Source organism: Pterocles gutturalis, unplaced genomic scaffold, assembly GCF_000699245.1.
Source record: "Pterocles gutturalis isolate BGI_N339 unplaced genomic scaffold, ASM69924v1 scaffold8163, whole genome shotgun sequence".
Lineage (NCBI taxonomy): Eukaryota > Metazoa > Chordata > Aves > Pterocliformes > Pteroclidae > Pterocles > Pterocles gutturalis.
Genome location: NW_010125583.1, coordinates 89,227 through 107,800, shown reverse-complemented (window position 1 = coordinate 107,800; position 18,574 = coordinate 89,227). Strand labels below are relative to the sequence as shown.

Here is an 18,574-nt window from a genome sequence, read left to right as displayed (position 1 = left end):
TATATATATATATGTAGTTTGAAATTGGTTTCTTTTATATATTTTGTCAAGTACTTCGCGTGTTGTACTGTGACAGGAAGTGCCACAAATTAAATCTACCTGGTTTCTTTCTTTTTCAGAAAGTTTAGTTTCACCTTTACTTTTCATAAATTATATTTTTGTTCTTGGCTGATGAGACAATAAGATGAGGCTCCCTATTTTTTCTATATTCTGATTGTTTTGTATTTTTTCTCATGCTGCCTCCTTAACCTGTTTTTATAGTCACATTTCTTTTTACCATACTTTGTTACAGTAACGTAAGACAATAATGCTATTATTGTTTGGTCACTTTTCCTACATTTTAATGTCTGCTTTGTCTCTTTGTTGAATGCTGAACATTAAACAGTGATTTTGTTCTTGATGCTTTTCCCTCTGTGGTATATATCCACCAATGTGGCTCTTTCATTATTCCAGCTATTCTTTATCTTGGATTTAATAACTTTGAATTGCGTTTGTCCAAATATAATGCGTATTCACCCAGTTTGATGGGACACTGAATGTCTTCACAGTCTTCTGTGAGGCTACATTTTGGTAAAAGACACAATTTTACAAAAAAAACTAGTTGTGTACAGAATTTTTTCAGAATAATTTAAAAAATTGTAGTCCACTGAAGAATACAGATTCTTTGTGTTTTATTAATGAAACTTCTGGTGTAAGCAGTGCATGAAGAAAAAAGAAAATTCTGTTTTCTCAACCACAAAAATAGGAATACATTATTCTGGAAGAGAATTTGAAGAAAATGACAGTAAAAACTTATCCAATTATGAATTTTATTCAGATGATGTGTGACAAGTTTTACTTGATTGATATTTTCTACTGATTGAACATACTCTTATCTTACACTGTCTGTCAGATAATAAATATTGAGATACGTACGAGTATGATTAAAATAGTTGATGGAAGGTTATTTTTCAAGTCTTTCTACTGCTCCTTGAAAGTGAATTGTGCCTATGAAATCAGATGGTGCATTTAAAAAGGGAAGATTACTTCCGTTTTTAAAATCTACATTGATCAAGGAGGGCAGGTGGAAGAGGGATTTCATTTGTTGTTACACTTTCCAAATTTAAGGAATATTATAAAAACAGATGAGGACTCTCTTTTTGTGTGTTGCTAATCTGTGCATTTTAGTACCTGATTTTAAAAAAAAAAAAGTGTGCTTTATACTTGCAAAAGCCCTAAATTAGAATTTGAAATATTTTCGTATTATATTTTCTTATTTTTCTTTAATTGCTAGAAATCATTGGTAAATCCAGAAACATCTTTCCCCCAAAGTACTAAATAATGTTCATAATTCTGTTCCTGTTCTTCTCAGTTTGGTATCACTTAAGTAATACTTTCTTGAGTAGATTATGATTTTCCCTGGGAGAAAGTGTAACACTTTTATTAAAGCCATCTTTTATTTTCAACTTGAAGCTGTATTACTGGTAAGGACTAACAACCATATTAGTTAGCATGTACCAAGGGAAATTAATTGACTAATGAAAAGTCAGTATGAATAAGTCTTGTTACAGAACCTGTCCTCAGAGTCTGAGGTTCTGTTTAGCAAGGTATTTTCATTATTTCATCCACTATGTTAAAAAATTAATTTCCTGCAATATTAATGTTTTGGTGCTTTGAATTCACTGAAGTGCATAAGTTACGGTATGTTTCAGTGTAGAAAAATTCAGAAACAAACCTTTTCACATCCATAGCCTTTTGTGTTCACACTAATTTAGCAGCTAAACTCGAAGTCAAACGATGGAGGGCTTTAGAACCCATTGCTAATATAGGATTATAAGATGTGAACTCCTATAGCTTGTGGATTTCTCACAGTTTGAAGTCTTTATTCTTATGGCAAGAGCTAACAGTGATTGCCTGCCTTAGAACTCAAACTTCTGAGAGTTCACAAGTGTAAAATGCTGAATAACCTTCACATGTGTTTGATGATGTAGCTGCTGCACACAAATTTGTATTGAGATCAAATGTCATGTAGTTTCTATATGATAGTTAAGGAAGGTTTCTAATTTCTCTGCAAAATAGAAATGATGAAGATGAAATGGTCTTTACGGTTTTGTATATTGGGATTTTTTTACTTGCTTTTTAATGTTGCATGTTCCTTTTTGCTATATGTGAGAAATACAGTTTAACAACCGTGTTGGGAGTAATGAGTTTGTGACATGTGTTCTTGGTTTATCCACATAGTTTTCAGATATTAGTATTCTGGTTTGGATATCTGAGACATTCATAAAAGCATCTTTAAAACTATGATCAAGTAGGAAGCTCAGAGAATTATACAATTCAAAATGTAAATTTTGTGACAGTAATTTTGTTTTTAATTTCTATTATTGCTGATAGCATTTGCTAATCAAGCTGCAGAAGAAATAGAAACAATTTGCTGTTTCATAAAATAAGTTTATGGTTGACAACAGGCTATATTCTAGCTCTACCACTTCTGATTCGGTAACAACTACATTTCAAAAACAAATACAATATACGTCTGAAGCATTTTTTTGTACCCATGTGTTAGTTGTCTTTTAGCTGACTTAGCTATGTTGTGATGTACAGTCACATTGTGTGGTAAAATTACACACCTAAAACAGCTTTCTCATTTTAATAAATTATACTTTTTAGGATGACACTCTCTACACATTCTTATCATCATCTCATCAGTACACTGTCTTTTAATTTAAAAAATCACTTTTCCAAAATGAATATGTTAAACTTTAAAAGTAAATGAGTATATGCGACATTGCAATTTTATTTTACATTCTATCTATACAATCTGAAAATACGCCTATGAAAACTTAAAAAAATTAAGTAAGATTTAGAACTAAATATTTCAACTGTAATAGTAGACCTAAACAGTTAAATATCCCATCACAGTATGGAGATAGTCATCTGTTCAAGCATATGGAATCTTTTGGCTACTGGACTAAGTAGTTAATATAATGCCCAGTGTCCAGACATGGACACAACTGTTATGGAAGCAGAAGGGAAGAGGCTCATGTATTGAGCCCATTTGGACACTGATAAGTAAAGATTAGAAGAGTGACTAAATAATGCAGAACAAAGTAGTTATCTGCTTTAAGCAGGTAATTCTGTTAGAAAATGAAAGATAGTATTGTTTTTCTGAAGCAGTACTATTTTTTTTGCATAAGTAGAAGTACAAGTTCTTAAAAAAAAATGCCTTGTGAATCTAGCATTAAGTATGGGTTTTATCTGCTGTATTTCAGAACAAAGAACAGTAATTTTGTGTGAAACTATTTTATATTTAAATTATTGCATATGTGTTTCCCATCTGAAATAGTTTTCAAATAACTGAATATGGAATTTCTGTTCAGTGTTTGCTTAGAAACATTTTTAAATGAACTTTTGGTGTTGTTTAAAAACCCTGAAATTTCAGAATCTAATTTTACATAATTTGTTTAGACCTGCTCTATTAATTACAATATAATCATAATAAAAAGGAATACTGCATCTTTAATGATGTTTTTGTGCCTGTGTAGTTAAGCTTTAATGCTAGGAAAAAAAAAAGATTAAATTAGCCTTGTAACCTCTTTCTCTTCCAGACTGATGATGGAAAATAAAAGCTCTTAGCCACAGAATGTAACACTTAGAATTAATATTTAATTAGACTAGCAAATTGTACACCGTGGCTGAAAGCTTCCAAAGAGTTGTTAGTGCCACAATTGACCTACAAGTTTAATAATAACTCACTTCTAGGAGCAAGTGCCAGTTCAGCATAGTGGAGCCACTGTAAGAAAGTCCTGTGAGATTAAAATCAGCAAACCAAATGGCAGGCGAGGATTCCTGGGATGGAGCCTTCTGGAAAGCTGGGAGCTGGAGTAGCTTTTCAGCCAGGATTCAGATGAGAACAGTGGGCAAAAAAAGCTGATCCCTCCTGTTCTGGGAGCTTCTGGTTGTAGGCCAAAATCCTACAACAGATTTTTTTTAAGTGTTCTTACTGCAGCTATTAATTTCTTTCACAAATCAAGTGATGAATTACTTATCTTCATCTTTTAATTAAGTTTTAATACAAACATTATCACTGAATTCCCTGATAATGAATTTTATTCATGGAAGAATGGCACTTTTTTGGTGTGTCATGTAATTTTATATGTTTGTGTTGCAGAATGTTTCATTTTATAGTACCTTACTGCTGCATAAAAGGGGTCTTGTTATAGTACAATATGAGGAGCAATTTATTGTAATATTATGAAATACGTAAATTAAATACAAAATTTGTATACATGGTAAAATCGAATATTTAGAAGGTTAAATAGATCAATCTTGCCTTTCATTTTGTGAGCAATTAAAATATAAAACCAGTAACTCTACCATTAGCTACCCATCTGAGCCTTAATTCTATGACAAATTATTCTAGTGAAATAGGGCACCATAAGTTCAGAAATGTGCAAACATACAGCAACAGACTGAGGAAGGAACATTCTGCATTATTTATTGGCTAGATCCTAAATAATTAAAGAAATGCCTACTCATTAGTTAAAAATTAAAGCAGGTGAGGGCCTTGCCAGCAGAGGGAGCAGTCATGTCTTTCCTTAGGTTCCCATCGTTTCCAGCCTACGCATCATTTCCACCCTACCTCTTCTTATTGCCCAGCCAGTTTCCCATCTGGCCAAAGCTTTGCCAGCCTGCTCCTGATGACAACCTATAATTTTATAATGAATAAGGGATTAGGTTTTTAAATTATTTTATATTTCCATATCTTGCCACTTGATTACCAACATCAGTTAGGTGTTCCTTTTGACACTTGTGTACTATCAATTGAAATAATAGTGGATCCTTTTGATCACCTGTGAATAAAATGTGATTCACTGTTCAAATAATTTAAGTTGCAGCAGTAGTTAGCCTGTCTGAACTGGTAAGCAAATGAAATTTGTTTCAAGCAAAATGGCAACAAAAAGACACTCCTAAACCTTTTTTTTATAATGAATAATTCTCAAGGGAGATTTAGGATTTTAGTTAAGCCAGTTTATCTCAGTTACATTAATTTCAGCCATTTTGTTATGGCTCTCAAATTTTGTAATATGACTCTTATTCTTTCAGTCTACTTTTGCATCTGTATTTTATACTACAGTATGACCAGCTTGTAGCTTTGAATATTTTATGTGTTTATTTTTGTAAACAAATCTGTTCGAATGATTGTTGCGATCCTAAAGACAATAATGTGCAGTTTTCCATATATATGCTTTTATAACAACGAGACAATCTCATTAATAAGGACCAGATAGTGTTCGGGGAGATGCTGGGGCCATCTCAGCCCAGATCTTGTGCTAATTTCTTGCCAGCTCTTCACCTTTTGCTGGAGAAGGGCTTGATCAGGCTTCTTTCATCTGCCCACTGCAGCAGGACTCATGCAAGAGCCCTGTGCCCCAGAACCATTCATAGTCACATGAAGCCTGTGCTTTCAGCTAGTGAATGCAAAGGAAACAGGAGTCAGAAGAGAAGAACACTGAACAGGGATTCAGCTCAAAAAGTGTCACCCTTTAATACTCTGTACATCTGTCACCTCTTTCAGCCAGATAATAATGGGATTTTCAACACCCAGCTTTCTGGGCTTTGACTCCCACGTCATCTTCATGATACCACCAAATATTTTCCTGGTGTCCCAAAGCCATAGATGCAGCTTCCTAAACCAAGCCTCAAATAGAGGGGTGCAGACAGGGCTTCAACAAAAGGCAGAGTTCGGTTCCCAGCTCGCTGTTGACGGGCTTGTGCCTTTGGACAACTCACATGATGTCTTTGTGCTTGTTATGTGACTTGTAAATGAGGAATGCAGCACTTGCCTGTCTTTTGTAAAGCACTTGGAGATCAACAGATGGAAAGTTTGGTTTAAACTACGTAGTCTTTGTTCTCACTTTCATTTTTGTAGACCTCAGCAGCAACTGTTATTGACTTGCTTGTTTTATCTATATGGAGTCATCAGTCATTTCACTGCTGGCCCTTAGATCTTCCCTCCAATGGCAGAGCGGACATACTTTTTATTTTGTAGGGTGCCAAGGTTTGCTGGCATTAGATTCTTTTATAGCTCAAGTAATAGACAAGTCCAAGCTGTCCATTCTCAGTGAAGATCCAAAGATATTTTTTTTTTTTTTACTGTGTGATATTTAGTTTTTATTTCATGGATGGTTATTTTTCCTGAAAATTTATCCAGAATTTTTTAATTGGATACTGTGTCATCCACTTTCATCTGATCTATTTCGTAATAACATTGCAGAGTTCCCATAGCAGTGGCGGTGTTTTAGGTGTAGGATAAGGAAACCATGGCTCAGATGTTTTGAGTTTTTTAAAAACAAAAATGCTAGTTCTAACTAGTTTCACAGTTGAAAGACTCTTGAGCTTGTATAGATTATCAGTACAAATGTTATTAAAAGCAACTTTAAGAGAACAACCAAAATCTGGAGTTAGTACATCGTGTAACATATTGGCCAACAGATGCTTTGTTACTCCCTTCCCATTTTTACAAGTACGTTGCATCTAATTACCTACTTACGTCTTCGCTACATGTCCTTTCTTTGCTTCTGTAACTTGTATAAAATTATTCAAATATACTATTCATTGCTTGAAATTAGCCAATGTAATACAGTGTACATATAAACAAATCAACCAAAATCAGTGCTTCTGTGATTTAATCCATGTGAATGGATATTTGTACTTAAGTTCTATTATAGTCGGTAAGGTTCTTCAAAGGTAAAAGAGTACTTTTTGGCAGAGTGTGCATTAATCTTTTACTTTCAGGATTTGTGAATAATAAAAAAGTGCACAGACTGTATCTCTCTCTAAATCTAGTACAAGGGCCTAATACCGAACTTCTTTTACCAAAATAAAATGTATAGGTAATTCTGTGATTTTTCTGAGCAGTAATTATTAACCAGGTGGTGATAAATATTTAAGCCATGTTTCTTAATAATTTATCTTTTCAATTTAAAATCCTTTGGAGACTAAGTAGTAATGACAAGTGGTAAATATTTGTATATTGTGAAGTCATTACCACATCATTGTGTGATAATCTCTCAGAAAATATCAACTTATTTCTTCTATTGAATATCCAGCCAGTGTTTCATTATAGTCCATTGTGGCTGCCTATGTGGTAATGCTAAGCTTGCTTCGGCTTTATGACAGACTGGGACAGAAGCAAAAGGCACAACCAATTTTTGAGCTTTTTTTGAGAATTCTTATACCAAAATTTAGCTGAAGTTCATAAGGTTCATACTACATTGCCTGAGTTTGCTTGCTTGCTGTTTATTATTGAGATCTTCTTTCAAATGAAGTGTCAGGATTACTGGACTCACCTGTTGGTAACAATGCAAATTGTTGCCTACATTTACACTTTTGCCTGGACTTGGGGGGAGTAATTCATCTTTAAATTCTGTGCAGTTATACAATTGCAATATGCAACTGACCATTTAAACTGGGTCTTGTCCCAGTACTAGTGGTTGTTTGTAAGTAGTTTTTTAGGTAATGAAACCCACTTTAGGATTCAATGTCTTAACTCTTAATTAAATGTTTTAAAATAAAATTGGTGATGGGATTAGATTACCAGAGTGTAAAGAAGTAAGATATAGCCCTCTGCCATAATATGGGCCTAATGTCTCTTTGAAAAGAGGCATAGTCTTAAAATACCTTATTTTCAGTTCAATATATACATCAGTATTAAAATTACATTCATGTATTGATAAAAATACAAATACAAATATATGAAGCCCCTGTGATTCAAGAGCTTAATGTATTTATACAGGCGCAAGTTGGATCTCATTATAGATCTTTAACGTGAGTGTCTTATTTTCCTTTTAAATTTTGAGATTGTTTATATGTAGTATGTAGAAAAGTCGAAGCCATTCTAAGAGAATTTTCCATTCTTTGACTTTAATGAATGCAGTGCAAGGACTGAGAATTTAAAGATTTTTATTACTTAAATTTTGTGAGGTTTTTAATTTCTTTAGAAACTGACAAAGTAAAATGGGAGGACGTATCTCTGGATGTTAGAAAAAATTCGACAGGAAATCGGAGGAGAACTAGAAATTAGAGGAGAGTAGAAAGGACTGTTTTTTTTTCCTAATAGAGACTCCATCCAAACGAGCCAAGATTGATTTGATTAATAGTAGTAGTGATAAAATTGTGGCACATTAAGAACTCAATCCAGTAGAAACACACAATATTAATTTCAGTATATAAATTTAAGCATGCAGGCTATACATATATTTGTGTTGATAGAATACCATGCTCTGTACTCACACACGGAACATGATACATTTTGAACTGCTTTCCTGGAAGCGAGTAGTTTTAAACACACACAAATAATGACTCAAAGCTATGTAGATTCTGCAAATAAATTACTAGGACAAAGCAAGCTTTTTGCCTAATTGCCCTTCCCAAAAGCTGGTTAAACACATATAGTTCCCATTTACTTATCTAAGTAGCTGCACGGATTTTCTTGAGATGCTGTTTTGAAAGTACACTTTGGTTGAGCCCAAATATTGCAAGTTTGCTTTTAAAAGAAAATGTCTGTCTAAGACTCTGAGCTCAAAGTAAGATATAGAATGGATGTCCAGCCCAGCCTGCACAACAGGGTTGCTACCATGTTGTTAGAATAATTGCATTTTGGCTGAACTAACTAATTTAGAAAAACTGCAGTACATCTAGCAAGACTGAAAACTTCCCAGGACTGCGTTGGGATTTTTTTTTTTTTATTTTTTAGTGTAATTTAAAACAATACCTCTTCTAGCTGCCAACAAACTCTTTCACTGAATCTCCCCATTCCTGGCTCCCCTCCTAACCATGTCCTGGCTCACCTCCAGAGCTGCCAAGTTTATGCCAGAAGCAGGAGGTAGATTTGTATGGGGCTGGAGGAAGATCTGGAGCTCTGTTAAATTTTCAAGCCCAGATGGGGCAACATGATTTGTGTGTTTATGTCAGTATGCCATACATCACAACTATCTGTGTGCTGACGTCAGCTTTGATTGGACATTAATGTGCTGAACACTGCAAACTAGAAAATACATGATAGATACAGATCTATGGCAACAATGCCACATAAGCAAATGTCTGTTTGGTGTGGCGATTCACTGTGGAAAATATTTCCCAAGATACACTGCATTAAGCCAGGAGAACATTTTGACATACTTTAAAAACAAAAACAAAATCAGCATGGGCAAACAAACTACAATCTAAGAAAGCAAACCTCTTCAGAAGACGAGCTGAAACCAGCATACAGGAGTGTATATCATTGGGCAAATATTGAATTAGTATGCTTCACTTGAATCTTTCCAGAATTAAGACCAAATATGAAAGATGCTGTTCTTACGATTTGCAGGACTGCTAATGATGAGGATACCTTGCTGATGGCTGAGCATCTTTCTATCCACAGTCTTTGTAACTCATTGTTATCAAAACCGGCAAGCAAAAACATTAATGGAAAGCAAACTTTTTTTCAAATGATAGAATATTTTTTATATACCAAGAGTTTAGGTTAGCTTCCAGAAATCATCAGTGTTATTTATGTAACAATTTTTTAATTTCTTGCTCATACAAATAATGTCCAGCAGGCTGCTGAAGAACTGGCAAAATATGGTAATTTCTGATCTGTGGATTTATAGAGGTTACTGGCTACTTCGGATTTATATTTATACCATCTTTATGGGATTGCCCCTGTAGAATAATGTGACCAGAAGTTTCCATTAAAATATAGTATACTGTCTCTGTTTTCCTGGAAGAGGAAATAATTTGTGAGTCAGTTTTAATATTTCAGGGGCAGATATAATAACGAAGTTTAGAGATTGATGTGTAGGCAGTGTTCTTTTACCTCAGATCACTTATGTTATTCCTCAGAAAGGGAATTCTGTAGTATAACACAATTTTATCATTATCCATCATTAGACTTCGTAGGTAAAACTGAAGTTCCCTGATTCCATGGGGATAGATCATTTTGGCCTGTGCACAAGTAGCGGCTTTGAAAAGAGACCAGTCCCCAGGATTTAATGCCATCTGGCCCATAAGGTGGAGAAGGGAGGGGGTGTAAAGGTACCATGAGATCGGTGGATTTAGGCTTTGTAGCCCAAGCAGATTGGGTTGTGCAGGACAGGCCACAAGTTACTTTACGTAGCGGTCAAAAAGCAGAATTCAGATTATTCTTTGGGAGTAGGAAATATTCAACTTTCACGTCTACTTCGTAGGCTTCTCTGTGGCTAGGAAATACACTGTTATTGAAATGTAGGTTCATGAAAGCAGTTGGTGTATTGATCACCATTTTAATAAACCTGTATGTCAGTACAATGCATAGACTTCTCTAACACATCTAGGGATGCTTCTCTCTGCTCCTAATGACTTTATAAATTGTTATTATCGAATAGTTTACTAGTTTTTAAATTGATCTTTCATGATAAGCATTAGTGGTATAGTTTAAGAAACAAGCGCAGAATGTGCAAAATTCTTCAAAATTAGTAAAAAATGCAAAATATAACTTGGAGCTACAGAGCTAATTCTTCATGCCTGGAATGGGTGTTGTGAGGTGGTTCATCTTGATACCCCTGAAGGTATGATGGGTATAGCACCTACAGCCATCAAGATCAAGAGCATACTAGCTGTCCAGGCAGCTTTAATATAACTACTTCTTATCTTAAAGAAGATAAGTGCTTTTTAGCACAGGTTTGGTTTTTTTTTTCTCATTAAATACTGGCATCATCAAAGCATTTAAGAACATTTTCTCCTGAGTTACCTCTGAAGATCTCTGTTGTGACCTTTAAATGTTGCTTTCTGCTATATAAAAATTAAGTAAAGAAAACTGCGGAAAATAGCTTGTTTAAGGCACATGACAGTACATTCTTGCACAAGATAAAAGGCATGACTTATAAAACACAAATATAGTGAGAAATGGTAATGTGACTTAAAGCTTTAGATAGATTCATATGTTGTGTAGAGAGGAACTTTTATAAAGAAAAATACTGGAGAAAATGCTCTGGTTTTCCATGTTGTTTGACTGATGACCAAAATGAATAATCATGTGGGTTGTGCTTGCTCGAAATATTAGAGGTGGTATGCCTAAGTGTGTGAAAAACCAAGGTTTTCAGAACACAAACAAAAGCTGGGCATCTGACTCATAGGAGAAACAAATGAAAGGTGCTTAACTGCCACATAGCTTGTAAATATCTCTGATGTGAGCAATGCTTGTGTTATTAAGATTTAGGAAAATATGAATTTAGTGCTGAGTTAGCTCTTTTATGTTTTCTGCTTGTCAAATGTATGTTTTCTTTAGACCGAAATTTCAAGTCTTTTTTTTTTTAGTGAAAAAAGCCCTTTAATGTAATTTCTAAGTATTGATGACCTATTTTCTCCTCAGTTTGTCATTGAGAAGACCAAGACTTACTCTATAAACATTAATTGCGTTTTCATCACATAGGATGTGTATTTTGTTTCCATGTCTTACAGAATAAAGCAATTATGGAACGTGTAACAAACTTGTCAGATACGGTAGTTGGTCTTGAATCATTTATTGGCTCTGAGAGAGAAACCAACCCATTATACAAGGATTACCACGGTGAGTTCCATCTTTAGCAATGCAGAAAGTCTGCCCTGAGTGTTTCTAGGGCACTTAGCGGCTTACCCTCCAATTGGGTACCTGCTATAAAGCCGCATTTGGTTTCATTTTAGAATATGCCTCTTAAATGTTTCTCCTTGCTAACCAGTCATGAGTTAGGAAAATTTTCAGTAAAGTGCATTAAGGCTGCAAAGGAAACATGGCAACTCCTTGCATGTTGTCAAGCCATATTACTGAGGCATGGCTCAATCAGATGTACATCTCAACAGGCAGGCTTTGGGGAATTCACATGCAGAGGAGGCTTGGCAATCGTCTGACCAGCAAGCTGAACTTGTCATGAAATCAATACTTTGATCTGCCAAGTTTTAAATAGAGAACATGGAAAAACATATATTATATTAAGGTGAATAAACTGCTAAATGAAGTGCTATATATACTTTATCTGAAAATAATGTTCTATTTTTCAGCTTTAAGGTATGGCAGTTACACATCAAAAGAAATGCATGTGGATATGTGTGGCATGTAAAATATAAAACTAATTTTGGTATAAAGTCATGTAGCCTTTCAAGTGATTTATCTTCAAAATGTGTAATAGTGTTTAATCTTATAGTTTGTTTGGGAAAGATTTTGTTAGCTGTCACACCAGAACTATTTAAATTTCAAAAGATTAGATTAGAAATCATGCATAGCAAAGCAGTGAATAACAAACAGTTTTAGCTAATCCAGAGCAGTGCTCTGAGTGAGCATAAATTACAGCTGTTATTATTGTGATACTACTGTAGTTCCATGGAAACCTTTAGTTGAAAGTAAACTGCTTATCCGAAACCTACCGTAAACACGTGACAATGTGGCAGTGTTTTCCACAGCAGAATATATAGAAAAAGAAGCAAAGATGGTGTTGAAACACCACTGTGTGTAAGCAGGCTGTAATTAATAAGTCAGAGAAAATTATTTTTGACTAAGAAAATAGTGCACATTTCATTACCTGAACAAAAAAAAGGTGAATGAAAAAGAAACCATGAACAAAAGCTGGAATAATTTGCCTAATTATTTTTCCAATTGTATAATCATGATGTGGTGTTTGTTTATGCTAACATAATTCTGTCAATTTGATACTCCTTTTCCCAGTGCTGAAGAGATCTTTTAAGACAATGTGTGTTTTAGCAGTTATTTCTTGCAAAAATGTATGCTAAATCATTTTTGTTACTTAATAAAAATTATGTGCCAAAACATAGTTTTTGAGGTTTAGGCAACCTTAATTTAACATTGTAAAAGTAGGTATTTTTAACAGTTTTAACTTTGAGGATTCTTTTTGCTTAAGAATATATTTTAAGATCATTTATTTACTGTCGATGATGGAAGATTTTGACATTACGCGGGAGAAGTTTGGTTAAATTATTGCAATATTTAGTGAATCTTGCATTAATAATTTTATTAAGCTTATTAATAATTGTATTTTGAACTCAAAAACCAAACAAATAGTTCTTATATGTCACCACTCTGGAGGCAGGGATAGAAGGTTTCAAAGCGTAAAAATATTTTTCTAATATTATTGAGGATTTTTGTCATTAATACCCGTAAAAATTATGCTTCTTCAAGTATTTTGGTTTTAGAAAACTAATTTATTCCATTATTCTTCCTTCTAAAAAAATAAATAAAACCCTGAAAAAATACTTCTGTTATTTTAAGGATTTAGGATTTTAGCGTTTGAGGTTTTCTTTCTCACAGTTGCTGTTTTCAAGTAAAATGTCTTTTCTAAATGTTCAGTACTTCCATTTAGAGGCCAGCTTTATGAATAGCAAATATAGGCCAGTAATTGAGAAGCCCTGTAGAATTTTCCTGGGTTTCAGATGTAGAAAATCACCCTTAGGTTGTTCAGAAACTATATTAGGCTGCACAAAAACCATCCAGCGTCCTTGTCAAAAAAAATCAGCTTGAGTTGCAGCTGACAGAATGCAGAGCTTGCAGTGCACCTAGTACTGTTAAAAACGGCCATGTAAGCCTCCTGCATGAAGAAAATGTATTTCTCTTAGGATGGCATAGGGGCTAAAATTTATCAAAAAGCTTGATCTAAATCGATATTTTCCAAAAACTTTATTAAAGTCATTTCCAGGGCACAAAACGAGCTTCAGTGGTTATCAGTAACCCATAAGCCTTGTTTTGCTGGCTGCTTACTGGCGCATTTAATAAAATAAAGATCACTCAGCGGTGCCGTGGGCAGCATGCAAGGTGATAGCCATATTTGCTTACTGTAAATACAAGAGAAAATCACACACAAACCGGCTGTAGTTTTGACAAGAATTAAGATCCCTCTTTACATCTGTACTTCTGTACCAAAGTGCAATTAGTTTTCCTCGCACAAGGATTTCTGTTTATCTTATTCTGCTTGATTACTTGAGTATAATCGCACCGTTTGCTTCATTGCTCCTGGTAGTAAGCTCCAGTTTAAAAAGGGGAGGACGAGTGTGTGTAAATATACAGAATTCTGCTGTAAGGCTCTAATTTATGCATCTGGATGACAGCGTTTTCTTAATTTTTTTCCCTCCTTTACCCTTTCTTTACACAAGGTTTGGTTCATGTACATCAGATTCCTCGGCTTAATAGCTTGATCTGTGATGTGTCAGACACGAAGGACCTGGCTTTTAGATTAAAAAGGAAGCTGTTCACCATTGAGGTAAGAGAAACAGTTTTGTTTTACTATTTAGAACCCAAAAGGTGGAGCTAATCCCAACTCTTATGTTTCATTTTGTGAAATACATAAAATATGCATCAGGTGTAAATTCATTTCGTTCTGGTTTTGCTGTTCAGAGTGGTTTTATAAAATATTGTAATATGCCTTCTAATTGAAAATGTCTCATTTGCTGCACTAAATCGGTCTGTTATAAATAGTTTATTTTGGTTTAAAATGTACATAGAAAGTAGGCCACAACCTTCGGTAACAAAGCGTGACATGTTTCTAAGGATGTCAGAAGCATATTTAATTAAATGTTAATGACTTGCTCTTACTTGTGTTAGTGGGTGGGAAAGTAGCTACATGTTATTACCCCAGTAGAGGGATTTTAATGTATAATGCTGCCTAAAATTGTGTGTGGTATGAAGGATAAGTGTCCTTATCAGTATTCAGAAACCATTTTCTTTGCATTACTGAAATCACCTTTCGCTCTTTTATGTCATTTTAAACACAGTATCATTTACACTAATGTCCTTAAGTAAATTTCCTACTAAATTTAAACTTTTTTCTGTGACCTTTATGCAGACAGTCCTGATAGAAGGCAGTAATACAAAAGATGTATTTCATTTTAATCTTGCTAAAGAGCAAATGAACATAGCACTATTAAGCAATTAGAGCTGATGTATTTATTAACCAAGTAATGCTTAGAGATGGGAGATGGCTTTCAGGGCGATGTGATAGTCATCGGTACAGTCTGGGCAAATTTTTTTTAACAAAGACATAAAACAGCCAAGCATCCCTGACAAACCATTTTGTTTAATCTCTTTTCAAATGAAAAGCTCTTAAGCAGGCCACTTGTCTTAACTGCTTGAAACCACAAAAAAGAGAGAATTGCCACCAATAAATTAGCATATTTTTTACTCCATCACCAAATGATGGTCAATGTGGCTTGGCACTGCTTTGGTGTTTGGGACTTCACCCTTAAGTGACCACTTTGGCCCTTATTTGACCCTCTGCCCTTTTTAGCTGGCCACTTGATAAGGTAACTTAAGGGTTCTCTCTCTTCACTGCCCCCTCCCCTTCACAATTGCAAGTAGCCCTAACCTATAAATCATTGAAAGGGCCCTATCAAGTGACAAATTAAGGTGCCCTCCTCCTAATTAATGGTCATCAATGTCTTTAATTATCTAATCCTATTGAGAGTAGTTAATAGTTAATCAGGCAGCCAGTTCTTCACGCAGGTCATCTCTGCGTGAGTGCTGGAAGTTTCTCAACTAGAGGTATCCTCTTCAGAAGCCACTTCAAGGCAAATACGTGAAGGAGGGCTTTTTTCCCAAAGACAGTCCTTTATCATGTTTCTCACTTTCTAGAGAATGCGGTTAATGAAACCAGGCATTGTGAGGTGTTAAACCATTTTAACAATTGCTTTTGAGCGGTACGTTAGAAACAAAAAACTTAATAGTCAGTGGTTGGTTTTAAAATACAAATGTTCTTACTGTTTTCTGAAGTGCAGAGAAGCGTGCACCCTCATTTCACAGCATAGTAAATTCTCATTTGTTGTAGCTCTGATTTAGAGTAATTGGGGTTTTTTCCTCAATATGAATCCTGACTCAGAGTATGATTTTTTCTGTCAGCCATATTTGGGATTCTAATCTGTAATGTAATTTGGAAAGGGAAAAAAAAGCAAAACACCATCTTAACAGGAGGCTCTGTAAAAATAATTGAATTAGCCAAGGGACAGAAGCTTTAGAAACAGGGGTGTAGTGGAACTCTTGAAACAACCTGTCGCCCTAGACATGCGTAGATGACCCACTTCTAAAATTTCTCCCTTCATTGCTCAGCTGCAGCCCCTTTTGAATAACTTCAGGTTCTGTTAGAGGTATGCTTCCTGTAAGCTGAACTGACACAAGCGAGCCCTTTTTGAACACGTTAGATCACTGTCCTACTGTGATCTTCCTGTACACATTTCACTAATCTATAATACATATGTTTTTCATCCTTATACTGTTAGAGGAGGCAGACTACTGCTACGCTGACTAGAGCAATGAGGTCAATAAGAAAATGGGAGCAAGGGAAAATTGAATTAAGAAGGGATGTGAATACAGTCTTCGAAAATGAGTCTGCAGTTAGAATGTGATGAGTCAGCAGTCAGGTTTGGTTCTGGTGTGAAAAAACATAAAGCAGCACAACAGTGCGTTACAAGCAACAGTGCTTTATACAAAGTACAACTCGGTTCATGACTGAGTACGTAGCTTAAATGTGAAATGAAAATATATTTTGAGTACGCTACAGTTTTTGGAAAGCTTCTGTTTAGTTATATACACAATTTAGGGTAAAAATATTGATCTCTACTTGAAATGCCATTTTCAAATCACATTACATAAGAAAAGTTAGAAATGCAATACCTATGACTTATGGCAAAATTTCTCCAAAAGGAGTTTTCATCCCTAGACCATTCATTTTTTTACAGTTTAAGATAAGGGCATGAGACATGGATTTTCTCTTCTCTGGCTTGCTCACAGGTTAAATAGTTCTTCATGGTTTGGCCCTCATCAGTAAAAAACCTTTAAATGTCACATCCATTTTATTAGATTGCAGTTCTGTGGGAGGGACTCCGCCTCTTTATAGTCTGCAGAATCATTTAACTGTTTCAGTTTTTTCTTGTCTCTTCTTTGTCAAGATAAGATTGACTGCAATGTCAATTCTAAAGGGATTTTTTTTGAAATTCAGGATGAAAATGTTTTTTAATGAGTATTTATGAGTGTTTATTTTCCATTTGTAAATTATGAGGTAGACCCTTTCCATGAAAACGTACATGTTTATGGTAAAAGGTGCAGTAGCTATATCAAGCTGTCCCAAATCATCACACCTTAGTTACTAGCAATATATTATTATATGCAGTATTACCAGAGATCTATCTTATGTGCATACCACTTTAAAGGACACGATTTTGAAGTTAGCCTGTCTAATCCTATTTCTTCCCACTTTGGAATCTTAATTAGAAGGAGATAAAAACCATCATTTGACTAAATTATTGTCTTGAATCTGTAGCAAAAGGTATAATCCGCAATTGGGCCAATTAGTGTACCCCGTAGTTAGCTATGCTGAGGCAGGAAACTTGATTAGATCTGACACCAGCCTAGTTCCCACTGTTGTTTTGCCAGGTATGATGGTCAGACTTCAAAGGGCTTGAGGCATCAGCAGGGCAAGGTTTGGAGGCCAGCTTAGGTCCGGTCGCTAATCTCTCTGCTAAAACCACAGCAGCCCTCGCACAAAACAAGCTTACACGACACAATCATGCGGTATTAAAGTTTGGGTTGAGTCATGCCAATTTGCCTTTGATTTTCTGATGATTGACTAAAAGATGGCTACATGACTGGACACATACTGAAAGTTTACTGATTAGGTAAGTTCCCCAAATATTTGAAATATTTTTTGATTTCTCAGTTAAATGATATGACAACCGGTTCATCTTAATGAAACTTTTCAGCAGAATTGTTCTTGAAGTACTTTTTGCTTTGTATCTCCGAGTGTAACTTTTACCAACACTTGATATATTTTGTAGGAACATTATGTTCATATTTTATTTGATAGAATTTTATCTTTGCTGTTCCAAAGCTTCCTGTATCAAAACTAAAGGAATCTGTGCCGAAATTTGATTTTGTTCACCTCGAAATTTCTAAGGAAACACTGTTTGTCTTTGTTATTTACGTACATTTACAATTACTCGCAAAAAGGGAATTTCCTCTTAATTAGTTTCTGCTTCACCATTGAGTAAAGCCCTGTTCCACAGCTGTGATTACATAAGTGTTCCTTTCTTTTGCAGTCTGATTTGTGGAAATATTGCAGTAACAGTGACATGTTTCCATTCTGAGAAAAGCCTAAGGCTGCTTTAGTATTATTCCAAATGATTGAAATTGCCATCTTGCTGACTTTCCCTTGGGCAGCTTAAGGCCTGTTTACTTTTGTATTTGTTTCACATGTTCCCTCTGAGTTTGGCTGGCAGGACATCATTACCTGGTTTGACAAGACAGTTGGAGAGGATTCATATTTGATTAACTCCCTTTGTTACTCTCTGGTCAACATAAACCTCTGAAATTATGTATTTAAACTTGATAAATTCAGATAAATGTTTGCACATAGGAAAGTCTGGGAGGGTTTTTTTTTTATTCCCTAGTTTTACTTTACTGCTGATTTTTTAAGTCTTCAGGTAACAGCCAGTTGTTAATAGTATAGACAATAAGCTTTTTCCTACAAGCTGTATAATATAGTTTATCTAATAAATAGATGTTATGAGGTTTTTTATTATTTTGATCAATACACAAGTTAGA

The 18,574-nt window shown here is 34.8% G+C and overlaps 1 protein-coding gene across 1 annotated transcript in view; it reads left to right on the top strand.

Moving 5' to 3' along the window:
- ELP4 (elongator acetyltransferase complex subunit 4) overlaps nucleotides 1-18,574 on the top strand; it is a gene marked incomplete at its 5' end in the record, with an annotated part of 123,570 nt that overhangs the window by 33,760 nt on the left and 71,236 nt on the right. The window contains 2 exons of the mRNA XM_010078622.1: nucleotides 11,464-11,572; nucleotides 14,140-14,246. Of these exons, the coding sequence (XP_010076924.1) occupies nucleotides 11,464-11,572; nucleotides 14,140-14,246 (216 nt within the window). The remainder of the gene's footprint in view (nucleotides 1-11,463; nucleotides 11,573-14,139; nucleotides 14,247-18,574) is intronic.